Here is a 25,581-nt window from a genome sequence, read left to right on the forward strand (position 1 = left end):
CAGCATCGATTTCATCCTCCTTAAACTCAAGGAAGGGTAGAATCATGCGATGTATCTTCTGCCCTATTTCACAATTTAGATGCAGTTGAGTAATGTTAGCATAAAGCCTTTTGGTAATCAAACAAAAACATTCCTTTGTTTTAACAATTTAAGATTGTCTCTTTGCAAATAAATGTTTTCATCCCTAGACTTAATCAACTCCAACTCTTTCTGCTCTATCCACATCCTTCGCTCCTCACTCATGGATGACACGCTGCTTATTTGGTCAGTTAGATTAGAATTCGTGACCCGTGTTTAAGTTAAACAATTATCTAGATTTGAAATTCTTGAATTCAAGTTATTTAATTCCTTTTCATATGATTTTTGTGGAATTTTAAATGAAACAAAAACATATTGTACCTTCTTGATCAGTTCATCAAGTTCACTATTCTGCACACTAAGAGGTTTTGCTGTAAAGCATAAGTCCTCTCGCTCCTTGGCCTCTTCATTTCCACCATCAGTGTTGTATCCCCTCATCTGAGATACATCGTTCACCATCAGACATCTTCCATCGGTTTCACCACTTTTTGCAACATAATCCTTTCCATGAGAAGGCTTTCTCACTTCATCATCTTCTGAGTCGGTCGACCACACTTGTACGCCACCGAACTCATTATCATTTGCCGAACCCTGCACAATAAGAGCATTCATAGAAGAATTAGTAGCAACCTTATTCCTTTTTATCTCTTCCAGTCTTTTCATAAGACTTGCTTCTTCATCTTTCTCTTCATCTTTCTCTGCCATCTTCTTCAGCACGTAATCTTTTGCGTAGTGATTCTTTCCCCCACAGTAGAAGCAACTGACACCAGATTCATCTTCACCCTTCACTTCCTTTTTCAATTCCTCAACCTTCGTTTCATCCTTCACTCTTTCGGAACTATAGCTTCCCTGCCAATTACGATTTTTGTTGGAAGGAAACTTTTTCTTGATAAACCTTCTAGGATTTGACACCATCATAGCATAGTCTTTGGCTGTCAGATCGTGATCTCCCAGATTTAGATCCTCTTCGTCTTCTTCTACATTTTTACCCTTGGACAGAAGCGCTAGAGACCCCAGATTTGAAACCACACTTTTCTCTTGTAGCACTATCTTTTCTTGGGATTTCATAATCCCCACCAGTTTCGCCAGCGAGTACGATTTGAACTGCTCGTGTGCTTTAATCGTTGACACAACAACTCTCCATTCGGATCTTAGACCATTCAGAAAAGTGACCTTCTATTAGATGAGCTTCCTTTCAATATCATGTTTGATCATCTTGCTGAGAAGATGATTGAAGCGTTCAAATGTTTGCGTAACATACTCATCAGGATTTTGCTTGAACTCTCCAAATTCAGACAGAAGTAAGGTCTAAATTGAGTGCTCCGCATCTTCATGTGTGGAATACAGCTCTCGCAGCCGATCCCAGATTTCTTTAGCTCTACTGCAAGAACTCACCAATCTAAACGTGTCAGATTGAAGAGCGAATCGAATTAGTCTCAATGCCTTGATGTTGCACTGAAACTTCTCCTTTTCGTCCAGAGCAACATCTTTCACATCTTTCAACAAATCATTATACTCCTTTTGAGTTTTAATAATTATGGATGTTCCTGAATGAGCAAATGGTCCAGACACAATAGCTTCCCATATAAGATACCCATTATCTTCAGATCCAATGACTTCATCTTCAAAGTGATGCGCCCAAACCTCGTAATCTTGAGTGTAGAGAATTGGAATCTTGGTTGTAGATCCTATACTGTTTGAGATGTTGATAGGATTCAATTGAGAATCGTCCATGCTTGATCGCTTAACCTGTTATAAGATCAGACTTGTAATACGTAATATTAGGGCAAGATGAATACATAATGAGATACGTCAATTATGGAGTGACGGCTCAATAAATATCAGTAAATGCCGAATAAACCCTAATCACTTCTTTCACAGAAGAGATGTGTATGAATTACATAGTCTCCTGCTCTGATACCAATTGAAGAGTTAAGAAACTCTTTGATCGTTTAGACCTTTTCACAGGTTAATCACAAAAACGAAAACAAAAATATAAAGCACAAGAATGAATCAAAATATGTCGAATGATTCAATAGATTCAAGCCTCAGCAGAGCTCGACGAAGAACTTCTGCTGTAGAGGCTATTAGGGTTACAAACGATAAAGATAATATCTTTGACATGATTGACTTCCAAATCTTATGTACTAAGATGCATGCAAGCACCTATAAATACAAAACCCTAGAAATAACTCGTGGATGGACAGGCCCAATCCGGAGACAAAATGGACTAAAGAGCGAGCCCATTACGCAATACCTTTCAGACCCTATAGAATAATTTTCTAAGAATCATAGAAATCAGTTTAGTAGTTTAAGTTATAGTTTTATGTTTATTGTAAAATTGTTTATAAAAAATTAGGTTATTTGATTCTCATATTTTCAAATTATGTTTATTGTAATTGCTTGAATGTTAAAAGTTGAAAACTTGAAAGTTGAAACTAATGACCTTGTAGTGATGAAGTCTAAACAACCATCCGATTATCAAAATTGTAAAAAGAGAAAAGTAGATGAAGAAAAGAGGAAGGTTGATGTCGGTGCTCTAGATAAGTTTATCCATAGACAACCTGTTGAAGAGCACATTGAAGAGCATGTTGAAGAGAAAGAGAGTCTAGAAGTAGATGAAACTGAAGAGAAAGAGCCTGTTAAAGAGCTTGTTGATATATGTGATCCAAGAAGGTGGGAAAAACTTAATTATGATGAAATTAAACTTTTGGTGGAGAATGGTCCTAAAAGAGATAATAGTATTATGTATGGTCCCTACAATAAATTTGGTAGATGGTTTTCTATAGCTTTATATACAATAACTTTATTAAATTTGGAGAAGTGTGATAAAGAATGGCTAGTATATTCGAAAGAGCTAGACATGATATTTTGTTTCATTGTAAAGTGTTTAGGAAAGGGATTTCGAAAGATGAATTGGATGGTGAAGGTTTTGCAGATTGGTACCATATTACCACTAGGGTTAAAGAACACGAAATTTCATTGGATCATCTTACAAATAGGAATAAGTGGTTTGACATGCGTAAAAGATTAAACTTGAATGAAACAATTGATAAAGTTTAACACGATCAGTTCAAGAGAGATAGAGGTTACTAGAAACATTTCCTTTTCAGAATTATTGTAGTAGTGAAGTTTCTTGCTAAACATATTTTTGAATATTGTGGATCCAACAAAAAGTTGTATAAAAAAGGTAACTATTAATTGTATTTTTTGTTCCAGTTCCACCAAAAACCATTTTGTTAATTATGATGACTGATTAGACTTCTCATTTTTTTTAATTGTATGTAAAAGGAAATGGAAAATTTTATGTGTTATTGAAATGTTGGAAGAGTTTGACCCGGTTATCAAAGAGCATGTGCGACGGGTCACAAGTGAAGGGCTTCGTGTGCATTATCTTGGCCACCTAATCCAAAACAATCAAATATATTTGATAGCTGAAGAAATTAAAAAAGAACTTATCAATAATATAAAGGAAGCAAAGTACTACTCAATCAAACTTGATTCTATTCCCAATTGAAGTCACCAAGAACAAATGACTATAATAGTGGGGTATTTAAGGTTATCATATAATTTTGTTACTATCGAGGAGTCCTTGATAATTCTGGAAAATGATTATTTGATAGTACACTTGAGGAGTTAAAGTCTCTTGGTCTTCAAATTGATGATATGTATGGTCAAGGCTATGATAATGGGGAAAATATGAACGGAAAACACCGAGTGTAAAAGAGATTTTTAGATATAAATCCTAGAGCATTTGACACTCCTTGTGGTTTCCACTCTCTTCATATAACATTGTATCATATGGATAACAAGTGTGTTAAAGGAAAGAAATTTTTTGGATTGATCCAACGTATTTATACTATCTTTGCAAATTCTTATAAGAGGTGGGAAATTTTGAAAGATAATGGCTATTAAATTGCAACTTGTGGATGTACGAGAAGCTTTACTTCAAGTTAGAGAAAAAGATAATGATGTTGCAATTGCAAGTGAATCGACTTCACTAGCAGAAAAAGAACTTGGTGAGTTTGAATTTTTGCTATCAATTGTTATTTGGTATGAAGTACTAAACCATGTGAATATTGTGAGTAAGAATTTACTGAAGGATTTTGAGCACTATAACAACCTTAAGGTGCACATACAATCCTAATGTCTTGGATCTATGTTTTCTCTAGTTATACATGAAATATTGTTTTCCAAAGCACGAAGCCTAAACTAGCATACACGATTTGATAATTGAATCATAAAACTAGTTAGATTGTTTACCTATTGTTGTAGCGTGTTGTATTTGGCCTTTAAGAACTTAGCACCTCAAATGTGATGCCTCTACTAAGTCACAAACACCACCAACAATTTGGATGACTTGAGAGAGAGGTTCCAATGAACTAAAATCGGCTATAGTATCTCTAAGATAACTAGTGTGTCCAATTTTAGGCTAAGGGGTGCCATATATATAGTGTAAGAATCCAAGAGTCATGGGTAAACCCTAATCTATACACTTGGGTTATGATCCATATCTCATGTGGGCTAACTCTACATGGATACTTACATAAACTTATCCCATCATGGATCAATAGTCCGACCATATACATATATATATATATATATATATATATATATATATATATATATATATATATATATATCATTGATTTACATAATTAGTCCCTGTTATTTTAATTAGTCTCTTTTAATCACTAAATTAATTCCAAATTAATTCTTTATCAATACTAACTAAATCACATGATTTCATATTAATATATTATACTTGTAATATATTAATAAATAATAAATATCCTTTTTCTCAAATATCCATCCTATCAGATTGTTCTGGTGATGGCAACCCAAAAGGACCATGCTACTCTCGGGTCAAGTACATACCAATTATAGCTATGGGCTTAGACACTTAATCCGATAGTCTCCCACTTGGATTAGTCTAATAACTATAACTACAAGTACGACTTAAAAATCGACTAGTAATTATAGCTCTTAAAAGCCGTTGTCGAACTCTGACGCATCCTTTAGATAAGGGATTATATAATCCTCTGCTCCTCAAGATATCAATAGAACAAATACATGGAACAATGTCATCTTTATTATGCAATAGTTTGTTTCCCGATTTCCGATTTGATTGACATAGAACTTAATTGAACACATCAATTGAGTCCTGACCGGGCCCGACACATAAGTCAAGACATAATCATTGAGGGGCCCAATATATTGCTTTTAATCCTCAAATAATTAAAAGGAACAAATAAACTTCGACATTATATGCTTGTACTAACTATTTATTAAATCATACACAACAATGTGTTTTATAACACCAAGTTACTGATTCAATTTCACACTATCGATGTACAACCAACTCATAGTCAACAACTCATATATCTTGGTTTGAAGACTTATATGATATTATCATCTCACAATCACTCGTGATAAATTCCATGAGGTGATTCATGTGAGTGTCGGTTTAATCCAATACTCAGAACTTATGAGCACTCATGAATGTTGCATAAATCTTTTGCTATGTATAAGCACTTCAGACAATCTACAAGCCAAATTCATGACAGTCTTGCCTCAATAACTACTTCCAAAGTATGATCGATTGTGGATAGTTTGAATAATCTTATTATTCTGGAAGTCAAAACATGCAAAATGAAACAATAGTAAACAATTGGAACAAGATAGTAACTTTACTTATAAATAAAACACCTTTTATTTAATCATCAAATGTCAATTACATTTTGTCTATTACAAGTTTCTAAACAGCTATCTAATCATTGAAACTAATATCGTCCTTCATCCCAATGCTCGTCGCATGCTGCAAGTGCTTAACCCTACTCAGTCCCTTCGTGAGGGGATCTGTTGGGTTCTTATCTGACGGTACCCTTTTTACCACGAGGAGTCCTTCTTCCACACAATGTCTAATAAATTGATATTTTCTGTTGATGTACATGGATCTGCCATGATTCCTTGGTTCCTTTTTTATGGCGACCGCACCCTCATTGTCACATAAAATCTCCGTAGGCTCCTTTACAGCTGGTACAACTCCAAGGTCTCTGATGAAGTTCTTCATCCATATCGCCTCCTTTGACGCTTCGCTTGGTGCTATGTACTCTGATTCACATTGAATAAGCTATAGTCTCCTATTTGGAACTTTTCGAAGTTATTGCTCCTCAATTCAGGGTAAAAACCCATCCTGACTGAGATCGGAAATTATCTCTATCGGTCTAAAAGCTGGCGTCACTATACCCTGTTACTCTTAAGTCATCACTCCTACCGATGGTAAGGATCCAATCCTTAGTCCTCCGTAGGTACTTGAGAATGATCTTAACTGCAGTCCAGTGAGCTTTACTAGGATTCCCTTGATATTTGTTGACCATGCTCAAGCAAAGGCCACATCAAGGTGAGTACAAGTCATAGCATACATGATCGATCCAACCACAGAAGCATATGGCACTCGAGTCATCTCTACTATCTCAGCCTCTGTACTCGGACTTTGAGTCTTACTCAGTTTGGTATTGCTTTGAATGGGTATGTCACCTTTCTTGGAATTTTCCATGTTGAACCTTTTCAACACCTTGTCCAAGTAAGTACTCTGACTAAGGCCAATTCGTCTTTTACTCATGTTTCTCAATATCCTTATCCTTGGGATGTAAGCTGCTTCTCCAAGGTCCTTCATAGCAAATCACTTCCTAAGCCACGAATTAACCTCCTACAAGGTTGGGATGTCATTTCCTATGAGAAGTATGTCATCCACATACAACACTAGAAAGCTAACTATACACCCACTAACTTTGACATATACATAGGACTCATCCTCGCTTCTCGAAAATCCAAACTCGATCCATAATGGATTTCTTAAGCTTATGCACTCTATTAGGGTACTTTGCTTTGAAAAAACCCTCTGGCTGACTCATGTTAACATCTTCAGCCAACTTTCCATTAAGCAAAGCGGTTTTGACATCCATTGTCCATATTTCATAGTCATGAAATGCAACTTTGGCTAGCATAACACTTATAGATTTAATCTTCGCTACTGGTGAGAAGGTCTCATCATAATCAGTCGTGCCTTATATGTGTGTACTTTCCTATCTATGTCAGTTTTCTTCTTGAATATCCATTTGCACTCGACTGTCTTCCGACCCGATATATTGTCAACCAAGTTCCAAACTTGATTGTTATACATAGACTGAATCTCGCTATACATAGCCTCTTTCCACTTTGTAGAATCGGGGCCAGCCATGGCTTCCTTGTAGTTGTTGGGTTCATCCATATTTACTACTAGAACGCCTCAGAGGTACAGACTCGTCAATTGGTTCAATAGGAGTTTCCTCGTCACATTGGTCGCTAGTGTTTGAGGCTCCTTCATCACTCAACTCTTGAAGCTCTTCAAGGTCAATTTGCCTCCTACTGTCCTCTTGGCATGAGTTCTCTGTCATGAAAGACTCCTCTCCTCGCAACGAAGACAACATTGTCACTCGGTCTATAGAAGTGACATCCAAAGGACTTTTGTGGATAGCCGATGAAAATACAACGCTCACTACGAGGTTCGAGCTTATCATGAGTCTCGCGTCTCACGAAAGCCTCACAACCCCAAACCTTGATTTGTGCTAACGATGGAACCTTCCATGTCCATATCTCGTGAGGTGTTATGGTAACCTTCTTAGTTGGGACTAGATTAAGGATATATGTTACAGTCTCTAAGGCATACCCCCATAATGAGATAGGTAACAAAGCTCATCTCATCATGGAACGAACCATGTCCAACAAGGTTTGATTGCGCCTCTCAGCCACACCATTAAGCTGTGGTGTCCTGGATGGCGTCAATTGTGAAATAATTCCACATTCCTTAAGATAGTCTAGGAACTCGACACTAAGATACTCACCACCTCGATTAGATCAGAGCATCTTTATCTTCTTGCCCAACTAATTCTCCACTTCTTGTTTAAACTATTTGAACTTTTCAAAGGTTTCTGACTTATGCTTGATTAATTAGATACAACCATATTTGATGTAATCATTAGTAGAAGTCACATAGAAGCAGTTAGCATCCCTTGTGGTGGTTCTGATGGGTCCACGCACATCGGTGTGTATGAGATCCAACAAACCCTCACCCCTTTCACAAGTACTAGTGAAGGGTGACTTGGTTATCTTTCCAAGCAAACATGATTCGCAAGTGTCATCTGACCATAAGTCGAATGACTCCAACACACCAGCCTTTTGGATTTGGCCTATGCACTTCTTGTTGACAAGTCCAAGACAACAATGCCACATGCATGCCTTGTCTAAACTATTGGATGAATCGATGTGCAACACATTATTTCCTAACTTGTCTACAACCATCACAGTTTCATATACACCATTATAAGGCAATGTTTTAAAATAAAATAAACCATTATAAAAATCATTAATAGAACCAGTTTCATTATCAAATGAAAATCTAAAACCTTGTTTGTACATACCATGAAAGGAAATAATGTTTATCGCTATATCAGGCGAGTAGCAACAAGTATTCAAATCTAATTCTAACCCACTACTAAGCAATAAAGAATAAACTCCAATCTTGGTGACAGGCGACATTTTCCTATTCCATATGATCAAGTTCATATTCCCATGCTCCACATCCCTGCTTCTTTTTAGTCCTTGCAAATTAGAACAAATGTGGAAAGCACAACCTGTATCAAGGACCCAAGAACAAGAATGTGATGAGTTATTAGATAGAATAGTATAAATACATGTATGGGTGGGCCTAACCTTATTGGGGTACAAAGTTATTCATGATTGACTTTGTAAATGTTTGACTTTTCTAAAACCCACTTACATGTGGTGTATTAGCCTTTTGACTCATGAGATAGAGAATGAGAGAGAGACATGTAAACACCTCTATATAAGGTGGGTTCATACTACTTGTAGAAGTGTGCTTAAGAGATGTAAAAGTGAGTGTGTAAATGTGTGTTATTAACGTAGATGTAGATCTATGTCCCTTTTTGCAACACCATACATATTCAATACATCTCTTGAACACCCAAATCACCATATTCATTGTGCAATCTTTAATTCCGCATGTCAAACCATGTTCTATAGTCACTAAAATTGGTATCAAAGCGGTTCTTCAAAGATCAACAAGGATTTTTGAAGAACGATTATCGGTTTGGCAACATTTGTCACAATTGGAGCAATTTTGGTGAGTCTCTCTCTATGATCTCTCTTAATTTCATTGAATTCGTGCGTTGCATTTTTAATTTGGGATTGTTTGACTCGTTGGATCAAATTTTTCTTGAAAAACCCATTTGTTATGATTCAATAATTCTTTTGTTGATCAAGGTCCGATCTAATCTCATATTTGTTTGTTTGAATCAAATCTAGCCCAAAATCATATTGAATTTGTTATATTCCAAGAATCATTGTTTTGAGCCCAAAAGATTCACTGTTAACTGTTCATCAATCGTTAAACCCAAAATGTTTCAATCCGATAAAATTGTTTGAGTGCAAATTAGTTTGAAGTGTGTGATTCATTAAAGTCATTGCTAGTTACATCACATGCATCTATTTGTTGTACCATCGACTTCATATGCATCTGTTCGTAATCGATTGTTCTTGAGTTCTTCATCTCGTTCTCTATTTTTTTCTTTCTTCGATCGATGTTGGATGCTTATCTGAAAATGAGTTTTGATTTCTTATGATTTGGAATATGATGAACTCGATTTTATACAAGTTCTAGTGAAGAAATCATCAAATTGGTTCTTGATTTTGGTAAACTTATTCAAAGAACACATGATTGTGATGAAGAATAGTTGGTTAAACCCTTATTGATCTGAAATTGGACCTTAGAATCGTCAATTTTGTGTTTATGGTTCTTTGACTTTAAAAAGTCAAACTGTGAAAAAGTTGGAATTCAAGAGATGAATCGGTGAATCGTATGATGAAATCGATAGATACAAATGTTTTGAGGCTGTGTGTGTCGAAATCAAGTTCAATTTGGTATTTAATTTTGAAGTTGGATGGATCCTGTTCTTGATAACGAAAGCTATGATGTCGATGGGTTCGTATGATTCAGTAACGGAATTTATTTTTGGAAGGAATCAATCTTGTGTGATGACTGATTTAGGGGTTCGCATATTCTGATTACGAAGGATTAATTGTCGAATGATCAAGATGATGAACATATTCGAAGGATTGATTTGGAGTCAAGTATTGAGGATCGATTGGATGTTTAATGGTTGTTCAATGGTTTGGGTATCTGTGATCCTCATTGTATTTAATTGTTTTGAAAATGAGTGAACATTTTGGTTTGGGAAGAACTCTAAGAATGAAAGTTGGAATTGATGGATTAGAAAAAGGCAGTTAACGATGAAGTCAAAAGGCAGTTATCAAATTTTTTAATTGATGATTTTCTTTGTTAACTGGGTTCGTTTGTAATCGGAAGTTTGTGATTTTGGGAATCGACATCAGGATGTCGAATTTGTACAATTATGGTCACTGGAAATTGATGATATTGATTTCGTGATGTTGGGTTCTTAAACCAAAAGATGAATGTTTGCAGGTTTTATTAACGAATTAGAAAGATGATATGAGAAGAACTGTGTAAACGAAATATTGATTCAGTGGGTGAATGATTCAGACGGGATTCAGAGGCTTCGAATGCCTTCGTTTTCATTAAAATGGATGGTTTTGGTGCTCTGATTGAACGAAGGGGAGAGAGAAAATGGGCTGATGATTTCGTACGAAGGGTGATGAAATTTCATACGAAGGGTAGAGAAAAAAAGTTTCGTATGTTGAAACGAGATTGGGAAAGAAGAAACCCTAAGTTTGTCCTTAAAGTTTCGTTAGTTTAACATCTTTTTCAACTCGAACAACATTTCATATGTTTTGAATAAAAGTGCAGAAGTTTCGAAATCAGCCCCTGAAATTTCGACAGTTTGGCAGCAAGTGCCCAAATTCGAAAAAGGACTGTTTTGGCTGAGAATTTGAAGAAAATGCATTTCAGGCCCCTGCAGTTTATGCAAATGGACGCTTTCTACCCAAATTTGGAAAATGGGAGAGTTTTTCATTTTTGGCTGTTTTGGACGCACCGGGTCAATGCTGAATTTTGAAATTGACAATTTCTACCCATTTTTGAGAAATTTTGTCAAAGGCGGTCCGTGAACGAAGCTAAAAATTGAATATTTTTTGGGTTTTCCGAATTGAAGCACAAAGTTTATGCCACATGTTAAGGGGGGAGTTTAGACACGAAAAATTTCGAATAGAGCACGTTCTCTTTCCTTGAAGGTTTTATAATCAAATTTCGATTATAAAAAGGGGGAGAAATTTATATGGAAATTCGAACTTGAATTTTTCATATTATGCGGATTTGAATATCGAAGTGACCTTGAACTTTTTAAGCTTACGAAATGATGCAATTGGAAGTTCGGAAGTGATTTTGGTTCGAAATGGGTTTGGTTTTATTGAAGATTTTTGGGGTGTGTTTTTTATGCTCAACTTTTTGGTGATTAATTTGGAGTTTGAGAAGCTCGTAATCATTCGTTGATGCTCGGTTTGTATGGTTTCACATCCTAGTGTTCAAATTGAAGAATCATGGAAGAATTGAAGATTGAAGTTTGTTTTGACATATGTCACCCTTGAGGCTCGGATCGCGTAGTTGCTCGATTTTGGAAGAATTGAAGTGGGTCATTCATTCCTAACTTTGAGGGGGAGAATTTTGGGGTACAAAGTTATTCATGATTGACTTTGTAAATATTTGACTTTTTTAAAACCCACTTGCTTGTGGTGTATTAGCCTTTTGACTCATGAGATAGAGAGTGAGAGAGAGACATGTAAACAACTCTATATAAGGTGGGTTCATACCACTTGTAGAGGTGTGCTTGAGAGATGTAAAAGTGAGTGTGTAAGTGTGTGTTATTTATGTAGATGTAGATCTATTTTCCTTTTTTTAACACCATACATATTCAATACATCTCTTGACCACCCAAATCACCATGTTCATTGTGTAATATTTAATTCCGCATGCCAAACCATGTTCTATAATCACTACAAACCTTTCCATCTGTAACATCCTACAAGTATTTGGGGCAGCTTCGCTTCCAGTGCCCTTTATGATGACAATAGAACACTCTGTTTCTTTCGGATTGGTAGAGGGATTAGCAGAACCAGCTTTGGTCCCACTAGAAGAGGATCCATCATGAGACTTTCCTTTGTGACTCTTACAAGGAGGCTTCCTCTTTTTCCCTTTACCATATCCAATTGCCAGGACTGGGGCAACAGGACTAGGAGTAGGAGTAGATGAAACAAATTTTCCTTTTAGACTACTTTTAGCAATTCTCAAAAGGCTTTGAAGCTTGCTAAGAGTGACCTCATCCTTATTCATATGATAGGTCATACGGAACTGATCATAACAAGGAGGTAAAGAATGTAGAATGATACCTATGTCCAACTCTTCATCGAAATTAACATTCAATTTAAGCAAGCGGTCCACAAGCCTTTGTATTTTCTGAAAGTGGGTAGTCATGGACTCTCCATCCTTCATCTTTGTTGTAATCATGGAGGCAATAATTTCATACCTTTCCCGATGAGCACTTTGACTGTATCTTTCCATTAAGTCTTGGTGCATCCCGAAAGGGTAGTAGTCCTCATAGGACTTTTGGAGTTCAGCCGACATAGTTGCCAACATGATACAAGACACCTTTGTGGCATCCTTCTCATAAGTCCTATATTCAACGATCTCCTCAGGAGTAGCGGTGGACTCATCAATCTCTTTTAGCTCTTTATCGAGGACATATTCATTTTCCTCATAATGAGTAAACATCCTAACATTTCGAATCCAATCATTGAAATTCGAACCATCAAATATGACTCTCCCACACAAGTTCATGAGGGAGAAAGATCCAGAAGGGTTTGAGCCAGAAGCATTAGGGGTAGACATCTGAAAAAAAAAAAGACAAAGTTTAGATTAGATAAGAATCCTTACTATAACACCCAAATGAAATATTAAGGCTAGGACCCAACACAATATTTCACAATTCAGAAGAGGGATGTCATAATCCAATTGCAAAATATTCGAAGGTAGGTAAATGATGATTTACCAATTTCCACCATGAAAAAACGAAATTGATTATTAGGTTTTAAATGAATTGAAATTCCTAGATTCCTTTGAGATTCATTGAACTTTTCAATGGAATGTTTAAATCTCGATTATTCCCTTCAAGTTTGTGATTGGGATACCGAGGATCCCAAGCAAGGTGTGAATAACCATGCAAATGTGTTTAGTACACTCGATGTCATTTATCACCTAATCAATGTGTTGGTTAACCACACACGCTCCATTGATCTATGACAAACATCAAGCTACCCTTTGCCACCCTTACTAGTCCATGTTAATGTGTCGGTTAACCATACATGCTCCATTCATGACTTGGCAATGTGCAAAGTCCAATTTCATGGAATAGCATCATTTTCACATTTTTCCTAAAGTAACTAAGATTGGGAATTTAATAAAACATTTAGTTACTTTATAATTATCATTCTACTTTTAACGGGAATTAATGTCCTATCCTACCTGTTCGGATAACGACCCTCCACTAGTCAAGGAAGCAGTGGGTGCGAGCGAACACCCGTTAAATCACCATTTGATAGGCAGTAACCTTATACCCACCTTATAGACCGGCTTCGTGAATGAGGCCTACTAATGCTAAAACTGACTTGTCTTATACATATACATATTTAAGTATTAACTTTTGATATAATAATAGTATAACGGTTGAATTTTAACTTTTAAAATACTAGGTTTTGGTATTAAATGTTTCATTAATGAGACTATACAAATACCAAAACTTGAGGGCAAGTTTTGAAACTCTTCAAAACTCTTCATTTCCATAACTTATGAGTTTATACATGGACTCGGCGAGTCCAATCTGTCAAAATCCAGTTTTCAGTTTTCTTTAGCTTTAAAGATATAGCAATGCACAATATAACAAAAAACAATCCTAGGCTCTGATACCACTAAAGTGTTTTGAGCATTATAACAACCTTAAGGTGCACATACAACCCTAATGCTTTGGATCTATGTTTACTATAGTTATACATGCAAAATTGTTTTCTAAAGCATGGAGCCTAAAATAGCATACACGAATTGATAATTGAATCATAAAACTAGTTAGATTGTTTACTGCTTCTTGTAGGTTGTTTTCTCTGGCCTTTAAGAACTTAGCACCTCAAATGTGATGCCTCTAATAAGTCACAAATACCACCAACAATTTGGATAACTTGAGAGAGAGGTTCCAATGCACTAAAATCGGCTACAGTATCTCTAAGATAACTAGTGTGTCCAATTTTAGGCTAAGGGGAGTCATATATATGGTGTAAGAATCCAAGAGTTATGGGTAAACCCTAATCGATACACTTGAGTTATGATCCGTATCTCATGTGGGCTAACTCATCATCGATACTTACATAAACTTAGTCTATCATGGATCAATAGCCCAACCATATATATATATATATATATATATATATATATATATATATATATATATATATATATATATATATCATTTATTTACATACCTAGTCCCCGTTAATTTAATTAGTCTCTTTTGATCACTAAATTAATTCTTGATCACTACTAATGAAATAACATGATTTCGTATTAATATATTATACTTGTAATATATTAATAAATTATAAATAACCTATTTCTCAAATATCCGTCCTATCATATTGTTCTAGTGAAGGCAACCCAAAATGACTATGCTACTCTCGGGTCAAGTACATACCGATTATAGTTATTGGTTTGGACACCTAATCCAACAGTTACAATAAAAAGATATGCATATGGATAATGCTATTACAGAAATAAACAAATTGATTGGGTATTTCAAAGATTATAGAGAAACTAGTTTTTCCAAAGCGATTGTTGAAGCTAAGGAGATTGCTATAGAGATGGGTATTGATCCAATATTTCCAGAAAAGCGTTTGAATGAAAGGAAAAAAAAGTTTGATGAGAGTTCAATTGGCGATGAAGTTTCATTTACACCTGAAGAGAATTATAGAGTCAATTATTTCTTATACATTGTTGATCAAGCTATTTATTCTCTTGAGACAAGATTTGAACAATTAAAAGAGTATGAAAAAGTATTTGGTTTTTTATTTCCACATAATTTGAGGGGAATTGAAGATAAAGATCTTAAGTCGTATTGTTATCGTCTTGAAAAAGCACTCGGGTTTGAAGAAAGATCGGATATTGATGCCGAGGAACTTTATACGGAGTTAAAATTATTTGAGACAATGGAAACCAATGAATTTAACAACCCTATAGATGTTTTGAAGTTTTTGAAAGAACTTGATTATTTCCCAAATGCAATATAAAATATTGTTGACTATTCTAGTAACGGTCGCATCTGCAGAAATGAGTTTTTCGAAATTGAAGTTTGTGAAATCTTACTTACGCTCCACAATGACCCAAGATAGACTTAGTGGTTTGGCGATAATATCTATCGAGAACGAAATCTTAGAGAGTATAGACTAGAAAGAGTTGATCAATCAATTTGCAATCAAGAATGTTAGGAGAGTTTCACAGATCGCCGGTTAGCTGTTAGGATATATAATTACTCATTAAAAAACTATGATGCTATGTTTATTGCTATAAAGTTTATCGTTATTTTAATAAAAAATTAGTTTATGTAATTTAATTCGTTACACGTTAAGTCCTAAGGGTTTTTTTGTATCCGCCTCGTCATTTGAATCATCAAAACTGGTCATGCCGAAGTTATTATATGTAAATATATAAATACATACATACATAAATACTCAATTATTCATTATTTTAGCCGAAATTAGACTATTAATTTACTCATGTATTATAAAGCCATCATAATTTGAATAATTGAGGAGTTAACTATTTATAAATTTAAATGTAATAATGTAAAACTACATGGTCAAACTATGCTTTTGAAATATGAAAATACCTATTTATATATTAAAATGTCTATTTACATATGTATAAAAGTTATATAGTAGAGAAAATTACACATGATGGTCCTTATGGTTTGGGGTAATTTGCGCGTTCGGTCCCTAATTTATTTTTTTAACTCGGAAGGTCACTACTATTTGTTTATATTATACGCTTTGTCGCTACTGTTTGTTTTTGTTACACGTTTGGCCCTTGTCTTGCCTAAAAACTATTACTATTTAAATAGGGAAAATTGGTTGGGTAGGTAAGATAAGATGAGGAGGATGATGTTGGGGGTGTGTTATATTTAAATAAATTAAAAAACCAATGACAAAATAGTCTTTTTAGGTAAGACATGTACCGGGCGTGTAACAAAAACAAACAGTAGGAACCTTCCGAGTTAAAAAGATAAGTTAGGGACCAAACGTGCAAATTACCCTAATCTATAGGGACCATTCGTGTAATTTACTCTATATAATACTTGTATATAAATAAGTTTAATAGTAGTTTTTATATAATTCTATACTTTATTATTCATATAACTCATTTTTCCTATACAAATTACAAAAAGAAGTCAAAGATAAGTATGAAAACCATCATATGGTTATGGGCATGATACAGACCATATTTAAAATGCATCATATAAAAAGTTGAGAAAATGGTGGGCTTATTTTCGAAATATGTTGAGTTTTGAACTGAAGGGTCAAAAATACACAATCGTTTGATATAAAACAGCAAATGGAAGAAATGGAGGGAGTTTTTATGCAACTTAGTGTAGGAAAATGTAACTAGGTGGTCCATCGTATAGACTTTGAAGGGAGTAGTCAAACCTCGGCTGGTCAAAGCATTTAGAACTCTTCAAAGTTCAAATTCAGTGTTAAGTTGTTAACTCCTCAACTCTGTGTCGTGTCCATACTTCATATCTTTTATACTAGAAACGTATGTGAAAAATGTGATTTTTATTTGATTTAATATAAAGAAAACAATAAATTTATGGCATAAAATTATAATTTAATGAAAGTGTATTATTATTAAAAAATCAAATAAAAACTTATTAACATATCTCATATTTAGATTCACATTTATTACAATGGCCCTTTAGCGTCAATTTCAAATTCTATTTTTTATGATAGAGAGAGTACTTTTATCATATAATGTACAAATTTAATATTTTTATATGTATATTATTATAAATACAAAGCGGAAGGTGAGGAAATATTGACCAATTGTTTTTACGTGGGATGTATTGCATAATGATTGATCTGTTCGGTAATTTTATTTTATTTTTTCTTGAGTGTTTATAATTAATTAAAGTTACAAATGTAAATATTGTTGATTATTAAATAATGAATGAGTTTTCTCTCCATTGGGTTGACGAAAGGTCACCGACAAACCAGCGCATGGATGGAAGTACGAAGGAAGAAACCTTTGGTTAACACCGATATGGAAACCACCTTCTATGTATCCAACATACCTAATGGGTATAGATTAGCTGAAATAAGATCCCCGTACACCAAGGTTGGTCATGTGGTAGACGTATTCATCCTCCAAAGAAGAATCGTAATGACAAGCACTTTGCTTTCATCCGTTTCAATAGGGTGAAAGATGATTTAGCGTTGGAAAATGCTCTACAAGGTATCAAGTGCAGTGGGAATGTTCTTGAAGTAAACCTAGCCAAGCACCCAAGGAACTCTTCAAAAGCCTTGACTAATGCAACTCATAAACGGCATGTGCAACCCTAATTCCAACCACATGCTAGACTTCTGGTGGGTTCAGAGACGGGAGATCCTTTGCACAGGTTGCCTCTACGACAAGGCTCCCTCCTAACCCCCCCCCCCCCCCCTAATTGCAATCAAGGTTGTTGGGTCTTAAGTGTTGCGTCATTGTAGGCTTATAATTTAGTCCGTTTTGTATACCGGTTGGTCCTGTCCACCCATTAAATATTTTTAGGGTTTTACTATTTAATGTGCATGCATGCACCGTGTCTTGTAATCATCTAAGTTTGTAAACCCTACACATCCTTTATAGTAGCAGTTCTTCATTGAGCTCTTTTAAGGCTGTGATTACTAATCATTCGATTATATTTTATCTTTATTTTGTCTTCTTAATTCTTTTACCTATTTGAATCTAATCGATCATTAACGATTTATTCATAACAATTGGTATTAGAGCAGGAAACTGTGTAATCCATACACACCTCTTCTGTTAAAGAGCTTTTAGGGTTTCCAGTTGAATAGGATCTGGAGTTTGCCGTATTCTTTGATTTCATCGATTACAGACGTTGAATATTGATCTTTATTTTACTCTAAACTCGATTTTAGGTTTACACATGTGGTTCATACAGGTTTTTATCAATTCGACATCTTGCGGTCTGATGATTCTCACCCTAACTCAATCAATCTCTCAACCAATATTGGATCTACAACAAGGATCCATATTCTTTTCCCAAACGATTATGAAGTGTGGGCACTACACTTTGAAGATTACGTGTTGGGTGTGGAAGATAATGGATCTTTGATATGGGATGCTTTTACTAAAGAGACGTTTGCTCATACAGTTATAAAAAGAGTCATTAAGACTCAAGCAGAGTACAACAATCTTCTTTTTGAAGTTGATAATGTTCCTAAAGATGAAAAAGACAAGTTAATCAGCAATGTTAAGGCCATGAGGATCATCCGTTTTGCTTTGCCAACGGACACATTTCGCCTAGTAAGCTCCTGGGAAACTGCAATAGAAATATGGGATAGGCTTCGGGAGCTATACTCAAGCGACGCTGTTCTTGAACTTTCCATCCAGACGCTATTACTTTTGTAGTTTGGAGCTTTCGTTCAGAAGCCTAAGGAGACGCTGGACCAAACGTTCAACCTCTATAACGATCTATTGAGCAGGACGGTGAAGCACAAGGTCAAACGTGAACTGATTGAGCAGAAGGTAACGTTTATGAACACGTTAAGGTCTGAGTTGAAAGTTGTGGTGTCGACAGTTAAAGTACACGAACAGTTCAAAAATTACTCCTTGGAAAAGCTCGTTGGTATTTTCAGATCACATGAGAACGAAGTGACCAGTGAAGGAAAAGTCGTTTCTAGCATGGGTTTGTTAGCTGTTGTGGAAAAGGGTAAGAAGATAACTGATGATGGTTCGGAGTCAAATGTCTCCGATTATGAACTCTCTAAAGAAAATTACGCTATGGTGGTTTCAAACCCTAACAGGTTCACAAAGAAGAATTTCGGTCGCAACAAAAAACCGAAACTACCAGGGGAGTTATAGTTATAAGAAAGTCAAGGATGAGAGTGTGAAAAACTTTCAAAAAGAAGAAACAATGAAAGAAAAGAAGCTTGTATGTGACTCCGTCATGACTGTAACTATTGTCATGGCAAAAATCATCAAGCAAAGGAATGCATGTCATGGAGAATGAATGAGAAGAAGGAAGAGGAGGTTGATGAGTCTTATTTCCTCAGAAAGCTGGAGGAAATCAAGAAGATGAAAATTGTTGATGACGATAAACCTGCTTTAATTGTTCAGGAATAGGATGATGAGTTTGGCAAAGTTGAAGCATGGTCAACTGACTCCGAGGACGAAGAGGTTCATAGGCCGACTCACGAGAGAAGCATCATGGCGAAAGATGATGTTTTGTAGTTCAGTGGAAGGTGCTTGATGGTGATAAATGCAGGTGCAAAGCTTAAAGGATACGTTACTGAAGGTGACCGTGTCTCTGATAGCTGTTTCGCTGCGAAACCTCTTCCTGAGCAGATCAACGTGTGTGAGAAGGTGATAAACAAGGTACACACCACTCTTAAATATTTGAATATTCCTGTGTCTCAATATGAAACTGAATTAGATGATCTAAAATAAGCACTCTCTAGTTTTAGTGAAATTTTAAAAAGAACATGTTTGAATAATGCTATCTAAACTGATCAACTCAAGAGGGTTTCAAACAAAAGTGAAGATAGGCACATGTGGATTGAAAAGTTGGAGTTAGATTTGTCTAGGTCTAGGGATGAGTTGATTTATTTGTAAAGACATAATTTGGGGCTTTTAAAACAGTGAAACATTTTTTGTTTAATTTCTAAAAGGCTTTATTTTAATATTACCCATTTACATCTTGATTGTGAAATTGGAAAGAAAATTCATAAGATGATTTTGCCCTTTCTCAAATTGAAAGAGGACGAAATCGATGCAGATTGATATTGGTGTGTAACATCCTAAAATTCAAAACCAAAAATTCCATTTTTAATTAAGTTATTATAAAACCAACAGTATAAAAACATCCATAATAACATCCCATGTCAAAACCAAAGTGTTAATAATCAAAACATGTTATCATAAAACAATATCCAAGTGAAATCCTAAAGATCTAATGTGCGGAAAAATCATACTGTGATGCGCTACGATCATGCCGACTCCTTTCGTTTTGAAGAGGAAGTACCTGAAACCAAAAATAAAAACCGTAAGCATGAAGCTTAGTGAGTTCCCCCATCATACCACAAACCATACAATAAACATACTGACATGCATATCTGGGTGCCCGGCCTACCCTGCTGAGCATATCTGGGTGCTCAACCTACCCATGTCAGGCAAAGAGGGGTGCCCGAGCTAGCCCTTTCAGGCATATCTGGGTGCCTGACCTACTATGTTAAACATATCTAGGTGCTCGACCTACCCTGCCAGGCATATCTGGGTGCCTGACCTACCCTCCAGTTTATTTCAACCGTTTACGGGGACTATTTCACCCCTACCACTACCACATACTAACATAGCATAAACATACTTTTAGACATATTTGGGTACTGGACCTACCCTCCGGTTTATCTTAATCGGCTACAGGATCTAACCTACCCCTCCTACCACTATCACATAATATCATTGCATACTAGCACATAAAGTATAACAGATGGTGGCATACCAGGCAATTATCACAAAGACAATCATCTCAACTATAATCAACTACTAGTGGGTCGGCATTGGTGCCTTCGACCCACTCCTACTAGAAGATAACTCTAACTGCTGGATGACAGATTCCCGAATTGCCAACATCAAAATAACACCCACTAAATAAATGGGTTCCAACACATAACCATAAGTCCATGCTTGGGGTAAAAGACTACTTTACCCCCAACTTAACTTGATTCAAGCCCAAGGCCCAATCCAAAGGCCCAAAAGTCAAACAATGAACCAAAGCCCAACATATGGCCCAATTTTCCGAATTGAGTCCAAACCTTTACATGGTCTTACCCTAAGGCCCAACCATTTATTCCAGTCCAAACATTTGGCATTCCAATGGTCCAATATCTCATAATCATCAAGGCCTAATTATGGCCCAATTTCCAAATTGGGCTGTAACCCCTCACATGGGCCTTACCCAAGAGCCCATTCAAATATTCTAGTCCATATACTTGTTCTTGGATGGCCAATCAATAGCCCAATCACCAAAGACCAAAAGAAAGGCCTAACTCAAGGCCCAAGCAAAATTAGGGTTTTCACATAAAATGACGATTAGGGTTAAGTCTTTTTCTTAACCCATTAAGGACTTAATCCATTAAGCCCACCACTCTACTAGGTCAAATATACAATGTGGTCGGGATTAATTCAAAATTCCAATCCAATGGTTCAAAAATGTGGGTCCTGACAATCCAAATTAACATATCCAAGAATTAGGGTTTTCTAAAGCCTAATTAGGGTTTCCAACCCAATCGCGATCCAATTAGTCCATTTGTTAAACTTTTAGGTTAATTAATTGTTAATTAAGTCGGGCACCACCCACTACCACCTCGGGTAGTGGTGGTCCATGGCGGCTCACAGCGGCGACCACCACCTCATGGTGGTGGTTATGATTTTAAACTAAAACATGTTCAAGCATCTAACTAGAAATCCAATCACACAATGCACATTTGATTGGTCTTCCGAAGATCAAAACTTTGGTCTCGGTGGTTTTTGGCGGCTACACACTACGTCTAATGATAGAAGTGATGGTGGCATTTCGATGTCGAAGTTGCAGGTGGCATGTTGGCAACGGCTGGAAGTGAAGGGAGGCATAAGGAGGGTAGCGGTTGAATAGTGTGTCTACGCTTAGTGTTACAAACAATGTGATGGGCTATATACTCGGTCATATGCAACTTCCATATGCTTACACTTCTAGTCCCTCCTCCTCTTATTCTTTCCGAATAAAGTCCATAATTTACCATTTATACCCTAACTTCTGAAATCCTTTTCAAATCAAGTCTTCAATTTACCCAACAACCCTCAATCTTCAAAATCCTTTCATAGTAAGTGCAATACTTATCAAACTCCCCCTGAATTCTAAAAATCTTTACAAAAATTACACTTTAACCCCTAAAACCCAAATTATATCATTTGGCTCCCCGAAACCAACACCCGCTAAATATTATGGGTTTTAGGGCTACTATTCATTCATTAATTTGTCTATTTATTTATTTAATAAACGGGATGTTACAACTCTCCCCCACTTAAATTAGATTTCATCCTCGAAATCATTCCTTACCATTCCTGTCATGCCAAACCACTTAAGTGACATGGCTACAATCCTGAGCATAACCCCAGCCTTCCTAAGGCATTCAAAGCTAACCCTCATAGGATTCTAAAACCCGAAGATGAACGAATTCATTGCATTATGATCACAATACTCAATCTGAAATCTGAAGTCTCGAGATGGTCTAACTCCTTGACAGACCGCCCGTATAGAATCATTTTTGTTGAACCCTGTCCACTTATTTCCCAATAGATTACTCAACTTCTGACCGTTGGAGGTTCCCACTAGAAAACAATATCACATACCCTAGTATCCATGTATATCACTTATACTTAACAGAAGGTTCAGATAATCCTTTGAGTAGTAGACTCAACCCTGTAACGGTTAGACTCAGACGAGAGCTGCGCAACGGGGTCAAATCAATTACTTTGAGATTATTCAATCCCACTGTAAGTGACTTAGCATTACCCAAGCAATTCAAATACTTCTCATACACATGAAAACCCAAATCGCTAATACTAACCTAAACACATAAGTTGTTTGAAACAGATGTTGCCTCCTGGCTGCTCTCCAAAATCCATCGAGACCTCCCTGGTCTTAATTTGTTCGCAGTCATCTGAAATACCGGGTTCCAACCCAGTCACTGAGCTTAAAAGACTCCCACACAGTCGCCGCCACACGACTTTTGAACGAAATCCTCATTTGTCAATAGTTACCATTAGTTATCTTACCACTATGGCCCTAACGACCTCCTGATCCAACCGATCGAGTCCATACATCGAATCGTGAAGTCACCAAATCCAAGGCTAAAAGTGATTGCTACATGACCAAGGGTAGCCTTATATCACAAATGACCTTAAACGGTCCATTGCTTCCTTGATCCCATTATTACAATGGTGTTCATACTGTCTTATCATTGGCTCAACCAGGTCTAATTCATCGGGGGAACTCCATAAACCATTCTATGGATTTCCACGCCCTCACTGTTGCACCCAAACTGGTGGGTACTACTGTTCCTTCCACGATCTAATAATACTCCAATGCTATCTATCCACCTAGTGAATGCTACGACTACACCCGCAACCTTACAACACTCTAGCACTATCTGTCAACCTTGTGAATGCTAAGGCTACACCCACAGACTTACAACACTCTAGCACTATCTTCCAACCTCGTGAATGCTACAGCTACACCCGCAGACTTACAACACTCGAGCACTATCTGCTAACCTCATGAATGCTACAACTATACCAACATACTTACAACACTCGAGCACTATCTGCCAACTTCGTGAATGCTACGACTATACCAGCAGATTTATAATACTGTCCATACTATTTGACGGCTTGTGAATGCTATGGCTACCCGCACAGTCTTACAACACTTTCCCTACCAGGTCGAACACGCACTCGTCCTAACACTCAACTGAACTTGAGTCCAAACTGAACCTCTAACCTGGTCCCCAAAACCTGCTATCTGATGCCAAGGAAAAGTGTGAACCAAATGTTGGAATGTTTTCCGAACTCCCAACTAACAATCCTCAACCTAGACGGCCACTCGACCACCTTCCTCGCTGACGGGGATGCGAACCAATCCTAGATTCACTCCTACTTATGTTCTTGAATACCTGATCGACTCTCCTCCACTTAGATTCGACTACGTCTTCACAACACATAGGAACTGAAGGATTCCCAATCCCCTTTTGCTTTCTAACAATCGATCCGATGGTAACCAAAGCTTACCAATGCTTGTGCTCCATCACTAGCTGAACCCCAAAAGTCCACTATCGACAACCTATGCTTACCCATGCCAGCGATCAATTACTAGTCAAACTATAATATCGTCCATCCTCTAAAATCTTTCAGAGTACTTATAACGCCTGCGTTTCTTGCTTGACATAATTATAAAATATGTATTTATGTCGATGAACAATTGTAACATTTTATGAATAAGTATTCAAGTAAATATGTTTTTATATATATTATGTGTGTGGAAATTGGACAAATATTATGGTTAAAATAACGTTTGTTATTTGGTAATACTTTAACGCCGTATATTACACTAATTCAAAATTCTTTAATATTATATATACTAGTTATGGTTTTGAAAACTTATTTAATTATTATAAAAAAACGTTTATATATTAACTATCCCACTAACACATTTATAGCTTTGATAATTTTGAAAACAAACACCTATACAATTATATATATTAAAGATGAGATTGGTTATTAAAATAATATACATATGAATTTGTTTGGATGAATTGATTCCTATCCATCCATAATAAGTAGTCACATGACACATGTTGGTATAAGAAGATATCTATACATTTGCTAATTGGTGTCAAATTTATATACTGTGCTTATCAATATATGGAATACCTGGCAAACTAAAATTACAGTGACTAAGCATTTTAAATGTAAGGTCATTGAAAAATTTAGGCTATAAATAGACAATTTCCCGAATGAACATTCTATAAAGAGAAAAAAAAGCCTAGAGCTATAAAAGTTTTAAAGGTACACTTTCTATATTAATTTGATATTTTTCTTTTCTTGTCATTTATATTTATATTTGTATTTCATCGATTTAAAAATGGTGGTTATAAATTATTTTTATAAACATGTTAAAATTATATTTTTAGACGCACTGTTTTAATTCATTTAAACTAGTTTTGAAATATGGTATGTGATGATTAATATATTAATAGTTACATTATAACCTATGTTTGTTCGGTTGATAACTATTTTTATATTAGACCAAAAAGGTTTATATAAAATAATAAACGAGACGCTATTATATAACTAAAACACTATTATTAGTTATATTGTAGCCTCTATTTGTTTTGATTGGTAACCATAGACATATTTTTTTTTACTGTTTAGAAGGAGGAAAAACATTTGGAACTACTCATAAATTGAGAAATACATCTGTTGTATCAGGTGACTGCATATTTACTTTCATCTTACACATATATATGAAGTATTTAATATAAACTAAGTGCTATGTGTGCATATTGTCTGAATACTTGCTGTCTATGCTGATGAACTATTTTTATACATGTTTTAAATGA

General features: G+C 35.8%; 1 protein-coding gene across 1 annotated transcript; it reads left to right on the forward strand.

Moving 5' to 3' along the window:
- Window positions 1–3,982: 3,982 nt before the first annotated feature.
- Window positions 3,983–15,438, forward strand: LOC145098977 (uncharacterized). Its single transcript, XM_079036567.1, has 2 exons — window positions 3,983–4,097; window positions 14,924–15,438. Exons 1-2 carry the CDS (start codon window positions 3,983–3,985, stop codon window positions 15,436–15,438), a joined length of 630 nt encoding a protein of 209 aa, XP_078892693.1.
- The last annotated feature ends 10,143 nt before the right edge of the window (window positions 15,439–25,581 follow it).

This window comes from Lactuca serriola, chromosome 4 (assembly GCF_051521515.1).
Source record: "Lactuca serriola cultivar US96UC23 chromosome 4, Lser_US96UC23_V15, whole genome shotgun sequence".
NCBI classification, from domain to species: domain Eukaryota; kingdom Viridiplantae; phylum Streptophyta; class Magnoliopsida; order Asterales; family Asteraceae; genus Lactuca; species Lactuca serriola.